Source organism: Phoenix dactylifera, chromosome 15, assembly GCF_009389715.1.
Source record: "Phoenix dactylifera cultivar Barhee BC4 chromosome 15, palm_55x_up_171113_PBpolish2nd_filt_p, whole genome shotgun sequence".
Lineage (NCBI taxonomy): Eukaryota > Viridiplantae > Streptophyta > Magnoliopsida > Arecales > Arecaceae > Phoenix > Phoenix dactylifera.
This window is the reverse complement of record NC_052406.1, coordinates 7,958,594-7,967,686: the sequence shown is the minus strand read 5'-3', so window position 1 is coordinate 7,967,686 and position 9,093 is coordinate 7,958,594. Positions and strand designations below refer to the sequence as shown.

Here is a 9,093-nt window from a genome sequence, read left to right as displayed (position 1 = left end):
CTCCTCTCCTGCTCCAATTGCCTCCGCAGCTCCTCACGCTCCATCTCACGCTGGTAAGTTTCAGGAGGAAGCTGGTAATCCTCAATTGGCGTAATGCTGACACAAAGATCAGCTATAGTTGCTCCCTGCATCCATAAAGAACTGAAATGGTGCACCTAAAATCTTTCAGATTGTATATTAGAAAAACATGAAGGACATGAAGGTTATTTGTAAAATTTCTTTTCCTGAGATTGGAACATGTTAGCGAGTAATTTGCATTATTAAAATTTAACTCACTGAGAGAAGCATTGCTATGTCTGCTCCCTGTGACTCCTTGAAAGTGACATAGGCAATCTGAGACCTTTCAGATTCGCTACCGAAGTGAAAACAACATGATTTTGATAATGATTTCCCACAAGAGAAATGCATAAGACATAATTAGAAGGACAATGACCTCCACAATTCAATATATTGAATGTTCCCTGAGAAGGAAAAGAATTCCTTACAAATAAATCCAGAGAAACCCCTGTTGGATTAAAGTATGTGACCTGAAATAAATCCAGAGAAACCCCTGTTGGATTAAAGTTAAACGACACCTAGTTATCAAACTCTTACAGTGGAGGAAACAGACTGCAGCAAGCTTTCAAATGTTTAACATACAGCATAAGATTTAACTTTTTTCTTCTTTTGGGCGCAAAGAGCATGCCTCGGTTGACCCATGCATATGCAGTCAGCTTTGTGAATCCTCCCCAGATTAATAAGATGACTTCTTGTGTCCTTAGTTTCAAGTCATGGGGAAATTACAAGGAGTGAAAATTGAGTTCCTAGCAAGAGTTGCAACAAAACATATGATACGATTATAAAAACAAGGAGTGAAAATTGAGTTCCTAGCCAAGATCATGAGAAGTGATCCAAGAATCTCAGCCTTCTTACCGAATGGAACTATTCAAATGGTGATTTTCACAGAACATATGATACGATTATAAAAATATAATCCCATTTCCTCCTGTGAGGAAACAAATAGCATTAATTATCCAACATATGAGAAATTTTTTCTTTATTTCAATATTACACTACCTACTTGAAGAAAGCATCTCTTTGTGACTCAAGAATCTTTACAATGAGGAAATTATGATGTAACAGAAATTAAGAGAGAGAGAGAGAGAGAGAGAGAGAAAGAGGAGAAATTTGCCTACGTTGGAAGAGAACTGGACCAACCGGTACCTCTCCCCATCCGGAATCGAGTTTGCGAAACCTCGATGAAGAAGAAGAGTAGCAGAACCCTAGGCGGCGGAACCAGAGGGGTCTCCGGTGGCCATCGAAGCAGCTCCGCCTGGCCGAGATGGAGGATCTCGGGGCGGCAGCGGAGAAGCGGCACTGGGACTGGGAGGATAGGAGGGCCGCCATGGGAGCTAGGGTTTCGAGAGGAGAGGGATTGGGGAAGCTAGGGTTTTGGAGTTAACGCAAAGGATAGAGGAGGAGTTAGGAAGGAGGAGGAGGAGGGGAAGGGGTTATCCCTGCCGTGGACGGCCTTCCGGTTAGGGATTTGTTGGATTTGGGTTAGGGAGGAGGAGGAGGAGGGGTTAGGGATTCCCGGGGGGGGGGGGGAGAGGAGGGGGAAGTGGGGGTTGTGCGCGGGTTGAGGGTCGGCTGCAGGATTAGAATTTACCTTTCCTTTTCGTGTTGGCGCCGGACTGGGGGGATTTGGGCAGGGCGCACTTAGTTTCATTTTAAATTTTTCTCTTTTTATTTTTTTAATTTATAATTATTTAAAAATAATATTTTTAATATTTTTGGAATTAGAAATTAAATTTAGTGACGAAAATTTCTGTCAATAATTTGTCACTGCCAAAAATAATCTTTTAAAAAATTATAAATACTTGAGTTACGATTTTTGTGACGGCTGAATTTGTCATTGTCTAATTGCAATTTTGGTTACCAATTTTGTGACAGATATCCCGTCACTACGGTGGTCACTAAGTTTTGGCGCCCATCCTATCCGTGTATTCTGTGACCGGTCTGTCACTAATCTGTCACTAAGTTCACACCACGGTGACCAAATTTCTGTCTGTCACTACTCCGTCACAAATAGTAACTGATAACGGGTCGTCACTAGTTTTCCGTTACTATACGCTTGTTTTCTGGTAGTGTCCGCCGCAATCGGACATGGTCTTCCTCTTCTCCAGATATAGGGCAGGAACTCGGAAGCGAAGAAGGCTTGGCTAGCACCGAGTGGGAGGGATTTGGGATTCTGGATAGGGGAACGACGAACAGGCGAAGGAATTAACTATGACAACGGGTGAAGGCAAGGAGTTAAAGTCGAATAGAGGAATAGGAAATTATGGTTTGTTTGGTTTCTCACACGACGTCCCCTACATGCATACTTTTCTCGACTTTTGTGGGATTGAGATTCAGCCGAAGAGATGAGGATATGCCTAAGTGAATTAAGGTGTTAAACGGCACCATTTGAAAATAAGCATTTTTTTTTTTTGAACTTAGAAATTAGCATCTTACAGGGGCTAGTACAACATCGTTCGGTTTTACGGGAACCTTCCACTATCAAAAGTTTGGTCACTAAAAAATTCAAACTTTCTGCCCAATTTTTTCATCGAAAAAAGGCGACATTCGTAAAAGTTTTCTTGGACTAAATTTTTTTTAGTCGCTGGAGGTGAACCTTTAAGGACCAAAATTTAGTCGCCAAAAGTTTTACCTCCAGCCCGCGCGAAATATTGGACTCGTGCCACCTTGGTATTGCTTTTCCGCGACCAAATATACATTTAGTCGGTGTAGGACAATTATTCAGTAACTAACAAGAATGTTGGTCGCCGATAACTTTATTTTCAGCGACCAAACTTTAGTCACCAATCGTTTAACCTCCACCCCGCCAACTTGGTTTTGATTTTCCGCGACCAAATATGCATTTAGTCGGTGTAGGACAATCATTCAGTAACTAACAAGGATGTTGGTCGCAAATAGCTTTATTTTCAGCGACCAAATTTTAGTCACCAATCGTTTAACCTCCATCCCGCCAACTTGGTTTTGATTTTCCGCGACCAAATATGCATTTAGTCGGTGTAGGACAATCATTCAGTAACTAACAAGGATGTTGGTCGCAAATAGCCTTATTTGTAGTGACCACTATTCATTTAGTCGCCGAAAGTGGTCGCTGAAAGTGTATTTTCTTGTAGTGGGTAAATCTCAAAAAGATACCCAACTTAACAAAAAATCATTATAACCGGATGTCGTATGACCAAGTTATGGCTTTTAAAGTTTGGTATATAATTTGGCTTCCTGATATGTTAGATCTCGCTTCTGGATCTTGTCTAGCCTTACTCATAGCGGTCAAAGTGGTCCTTATGGGATCTGATAATCCTCCTAGATCAATTAATAAGTATAATATGATATTAAACAGATGGAGCAATGCTTTTGGATGTCGTATGGCCAAGTTATGGCTTCCGGAAGTTTGGTATATAATTCGGCTTTCTGATATGGCGGATCTTGCTTCTGAATTTTGACCAGCTTTACTCATAGTGATTAAAGTGGTCCTTCTGGGATCCGATAATCCTCCTAGATCAATTAATAAGTATAATCTGATGTTGAACAGACGGAGCAACGCTTTGCATTGATATTGCTCTCTTTTACCTTAAAAAAAAATATTGATCTCACCAAACTGTAAATAGCATCATTCCTGGATTAATCTACAAGCACTTAAACGCATTATGAGATGCCTTTTTAGGAGGTTTGCTAACTTCTTCAAGTAGAAACAAGGTGTTTGCACAAACTACCGAACAACCATTACATCCATCCTACCCAGAAATCACAAGAGGATTTCAATGGATGATTCAAAAGTTGTTTGGCTTCTCTCTAGACTTAAAATACTAGCATCCTCCTCATAAACTCGTTTGTCACCTTTCTGTAGCTGGTAAGATACGGGTCCACCCAGTACTCTGTCCAAATTGCTAGCCTGGGACATTTTCTCTTGTATGTGTTTCTTGCCTAGCATGACTTACCAGTCAACTTTAAATGCTTTGCATCTCAGCGCAAATTAGGACCTTACTGAAGCACAAGTTATACATGTGGCTGCATTCAATCACGACCCCATGGTCTCAGACTTTTGAGTGGGTGCAAGCTACTAACAGACTAGCTGGAACCACAGCAGCAAGATGGCCATTCATGGGCTAGGCTAAGGATTGTCATTTGCCCTGCTGATGCCCTATCACAAGGGCTCGTATAGGTCCAGTCAGTCCCCACACACGTTTAGTTTGGTTGTTCTCCATATCAATCCTTGTTTAAAGCTGTTTTTTTTTTGGTTTTTGACTGCAGCTCCTCAGTTCTCCTACCTTCCCCTGCAGTGTACAGTACATTCCTACTGCACCATGGCGTACGCCTCATTGAATGAAAACGTCTGCCACAGGGTTGCCCACAGGGTAAACAGTGGCGTCTGGGCTTTCCTTTTGAAATGGGGGGCTGCGTCTCAAGGCATGGTAGTGCAGGCCAGAACATTCCTCTTATAGAAATTTGTAGACCCTTGTATCGGGTTTTCTCTTGTGTGTACTCTTGTTTGGAGTTGGCAGGGATGAGAGGCACATACACGAAGGAGTTTTAGCGAAAGCTAACCTCAGGAACAGTTGGAAAATTGCTAGGGACTCAATTGGAAGTCTGGAATAAGCAGTGGGAATTTTCAGGAACAAGTTATTTAACTGATTAAAAGGTGGCTTTGACTGAAAACGGAAGCTCTCTCATGACTGGCTGCAGAAATCTAGGAAGTGGATTTGGTATAAGTAAGGCCTCAAAGTCGCACTCAAACTCGCGCAAGAGGAAAAGAAAGAAAGAACCTTTGGAATAAAACGGAAGAAATGGATATTAATCCAACTTGGAACCATTGATGTTCCCTTTGAATTGTTCCTATTAGTTCAGAACATTTTCAATGCCATTCTTTTTATGGGTTTCTTTTCTTTGTCCAGTCTACTTCAGGTGGTCAGCTGAAACCAGGTTAACTACCCTCTCTAGTTAAAAGACCGTGTGAGTGCGTGCGTGTGTGTGTGTGAGAGAGAGAGAGACCGATCGAGCGAGCGAGCGTGCGAGCGCCAGCCATGTGTAAGAGTTACAGGGGCTGGGGTTGGACACAGGAGTTGTGTCAAAGCTCGATTTCCTGCCGCTGAAAAAGGGAGGTGCCTCTTATGCTCCTGCAGGGCTCACGCAAAAACAGGCAGCACAGCAGAGTTTATTTTGTCAAGGGAGAGAGGGACAACCATTAATTGGTCTGAGGAGGGGGAGGGAGAGGGAGAGAGAGAGTACTTGCATCTCACACATGTGTTGAGATAGCATCCACACGTGTGGTAGGGAGAGAGTCCGGGGTGTTAAAGAAGTGAAAGGGTGACAGCTGGGCCAGTCGGAGTGGTGAAAACCTGAAAGCAAGGAGTTGTGTGGATTCCTGTTAAGGACACTGTGCTCTTTCTAATATTTCTCCCACTCAACCCCGATCCTCTCCCTGATCTAACCTCTACTTTCCTAGCTACCATCTCTTTCCGTCTCCTTCTCTCCCTCCACTGCTTGTCTCTCTTAATGGCCTTGCAACAGCGTGGTGGAAGTGAGGGCATGGAAACCAGCTGTGGCTTTAGGAGCTACTCCTCCTCTCCTTCCTCTTCCATAGGGGTGTTCGCTGACTTAGGCTCCCTCTCCATCATCCCTACCACTTCGGTGGGGAGCTATCACTGCACCAAGAACTCCGAGAAGGCCTCTTGGACCTTCAAATTTATGCAAAGAAGTGAGGTGGGGCGCAGGTGTTTTGATGGCAGTGATGGCTCCGGAGAGGAGGAGCCCAATGCCATCAGAGAAGAGAGGCCAGATGGAGAGAAGACCAATGAGAGCGCACAAGGTGGGAAGGAGACTGTTGACTGCGGTCAGTCAAAGCTCTGTAACCGAGGCCATTGGAGGCCTGCAGAGGACTCAAAGCTCAGAGAGCTTGTGGCTATCTATGGTCCTCAGAACTGGAATCTCATAGCAGAGAAGCTTGAGGGTAGATCAGGTAAAGCGAAAAAAACGTTTTCATTTTTTTCCCCATTATAATATTGTTCTGCTGGCTTGAAGCTAGAAGCATTTAGACCTTTTGATTGGCTTTAGTTTGTTTGATATACATTTTCTTTGGTTTGTGGGTTTGAAGGGAAGAGCTGTAGGCTGCGGTGGTTCAACCAGCTGGACCCCAGGATCAACAGGAGGGCTTTTAGTGAGGAGGAGGAGGAGAAGCTGATGGCTGCTCACAGACTGTATGGGAACAAATGGGCCATGATTGCAAGGCTTTTCCCAGGGAGGACTGACAATGCTATCAAGAACCATTGGCATGTGATCATGGCTAGGAAGTATAGGGAGCAGTCCAATGCTTATAGGAGGAGGAAACTGAGCCATGCTGTCCAAAGGGGACTGGAGGAAGGTGCAGCAACTACAACTACAGCAGAAGTCTGTGTGTTTGGTCACTGTCCATCTCCCTCCTTCAAATTTCCTGCTGCCATCAATGGCTCCACTGGCTTACATCACATGACACTTGGTGCAGGGGATTCAGTCTCAAGTCACAATGGCTTTTATACCCAGCAAACACCTTTTAATTTCCTTTCTGGTTTGTCCCTGCTGTCCCATTTTCCTCCTCCTCCTCCTCCTCCTCCTCTTCTTCTTCTACGAAAAAGCTGCTATATCTACTACCTAGTTCTGGTACTCTGATGCATTTGTTCCATTAAACTCTTTTCAATGTCTCACCTGTGGCATTGGTTCCACTGTTACTTAAAAGCCCTTTCTTTTTTCTCTCTTTGCTTTTCAAATGGCTAGCTTTAATGATCTGGACAACTAGTTCAGTACATATTTTCCTCTTCCATGACCCAGCTCCCATTAAAGCTTGCGTGAAATGGGAAGTGTGGAACAAAGCTAGAACCCACCAGGAATTCAAGCAAGGCAAAGCAAGGCAAACTTCTACAGAAGCTGTACTTCAGCGTCCACAAGATCAAGAAGTCACATTTCTTTTCAGCAGCAGGGTTAACATGTGTAGAAAATTACTATAAAAAGAAACAAGAAGGGGCAAAAAAAAGTACGAGAATAGTCTCTCCATATCAAAAACCATGATAAAACTGGTCTAATTCCATACCAAAGTCCAAACCAACAAGGAGAACTTATTCTTTAACTATGTGAAAGTTGAATAGGTCCTCTTTTCCTCTATTTGCACAACTTCAATGTATGCTTGATATGGCTGCAGGTAAGGAGGGTCATGACAAGGCCAATTTCCATAGCAGCAGCTCCTGGGATTGGCCAAGGGATGACTCCATATGTTTTAACCACCACCCTCCTTTTATGGTGGCAGTGCAACAGTCAAGCCATGCATCACACTATTCAGCTTCCACAGCCATGGCTGCATCCCGTGTCTCAGCTATTGAGTCATCATCATCCGAGGAGAACAGAGAGAGCAGCCACTTTGAAGCGACCATCTCACCACCGTTCATAGATTTCCTTGGAGTAGGAGCAACATGAAGGGACGGAAATTAAGACCAGGCCCAAGAAGAGGAGGATTGGTTTTTTTAGCGGTGCATGGTGGTTAGAGCCCCAGAAGCCATAATGGGTAAGTGCGAGCATTGAGGTTGAGGTGGGTGGCAAAAGGAACATGGGAAATATTCCCATAGCTCCAGTTCTATGTAACTTTGTCACCTGGTCGAAACCTAACCTTTTCATATGAAAAGAACAACAAATGGTCTGGTAGATTACAGAGTTACCCTTCTACATTCTCTCTCTCTCTCTCTCTCTCTCTCTCTCTCTCTCTCTCACTCATTTAGTTAGAAGAAGAGACTCGCTAAACTCAATTACAAGATACATAGAACACAATGTAAGGTGACATACGTGATGTTTCTTCTGACATCTAGGGAATTGTGACCATTTTATGTGAATAGAGTTTGATGTTCTCTTCATAATTTGATAAAAGACATCTATCCCCGAAGCAGGGTGTACCAAGTATTGACTGCAGAGATGCTAATATTTTGTAATTAGTTCAGCAGTAAAAACCTCCTAAGGTTGAGTGAAAACTGAGGAGGAGGAAAGGAATAAGTTGGTTCCGCAAGTTCATCAACTATCATAATAAGTATTAACAAAAAATTCATAACAATTTGAGTGAAGAGGTTTTTATTTTATGTCAAAGGCTTCTTTAGACATAGTAAAAGAATTACCAATGACAAGGAACCGTCCCCAGGTTGGAACAAATTGGAAGAGGCCTACAACAATAGAAACACAAAATCTCACTAATAATATTTTTCAGAAAAAAAGAGTTTTCGCTGCCCTTCCACAATTTTGAGAAAATGGTTGATACTACCTCATCAGTGGTTGAACAATAGAGTACGTACTGAAAATGATTAGGATACACAAGGTACGTTGGCATATTTATGTCCATGTATCAGGATTTGACACATCCTGGGTCTCAGCTCGATACCGATTTATCTGTTATAGAACATTATGCACGGCACGGCAACTATAACTATTTTAGTTGAGCTAGTAAGACTTCTAAGTTATAAACTTTAGGTTTAAGAGCTGATTGCTAATAGTTTGAGATGCAATTCATCAAATTTAGGATGTTACTGCTTGAAAAAACAAAGTTGAAGACATATCGATGCTATCATTTATTACCATTTGGATTTTTATACTGTTTAGATTTTATAAGAGTTATATGAAGGTAGATAATGCTGTGAACTGGAATAAAAATTGTATTGGGAGCCCTTTATGATGCATTGTAGAGGGGGCTCTCTATAAAACACCGTGTCCGTGATTTTTAGAATCTTGATGCATGGCTCGTGATGGGCCAAAAAAAAATTGGGTAATTGACTTTCCCATCCCTCTAAAGACTCCACTGTAACAAAAAGTCCTTGTTAATTAAATCTAAAACAACCGGTCCAGAAACTTTCCAAACTGTAATTCCCGGTCCCTGAGCCCCTTTTATTTTGAAATAAGATACCGAAAATGCCCCTTCCCTCATGATCTCCCATCCTTCCGAAGAAGAAGAATTTCAGAGACTTTCCAAACTGTAATCTCCCAGCCGCGGCTGCTGCCGACCGCGGCCTGCCCCCTCCCGCGGTCGCCGCCGGCCCGGCT

The 9,093-nt window shown here is 42.9% G+C and overlaps 1 protein-coding gene across 1 annotated transcript; it reads left to right on the top strand.

Moving 5' to 3' along the window:
• Positions 1-5,466: 5,466 nt before the first annotated feature.
• Positions 5,467-7,694, top strand: LOC103716419 (transcription factor CSA-like). The gene is made up of 3 exons (XM_008804401.4): positions 5,467-6,007; positions 6,143-6,592; positions 7,220-7,694. The coding sequence occupies exons 1-3, from the start codon at positions 5,545-5,547 to the stop codon at positions 7,489-7,491; spliced, it is 1,185 nt and encodes a 394-aa protein (XP_008802623.2). The 5' UTR covers positions 5,467-5,544; the 3' UTR covers positions 7,492-7,694.
• The last annotated feature ends 1,399 nt before the right edge of the window (positions 7,695-9,093 follow it).

Bases quoted from the DNA above. Each gene is read 5' to 3' on its own strand.
- LOC103716419 (XM_008804401.4), top strand. From the start codon at position 5,545: ATGGCCTTGCAACAGCGTGGTGGAAGTGAGGGCATGGAAACCAGCTGT. The intron at 6,008-6,142 runs GTAAAGCGAAAA...GTGGGTTTGAAG, and splicing joins GAAGCTTGAGGGTAGATCAG to GGAAGAGCTGTAGGCTGCGG. The intron at 6,593-7,219 runs GTTTGTCCCTGC...ATATGGCTGCAG, and splicing joins ACCTTTTAATTTCCTTTCTG to GTAAGGAGGGTCATGACAAG.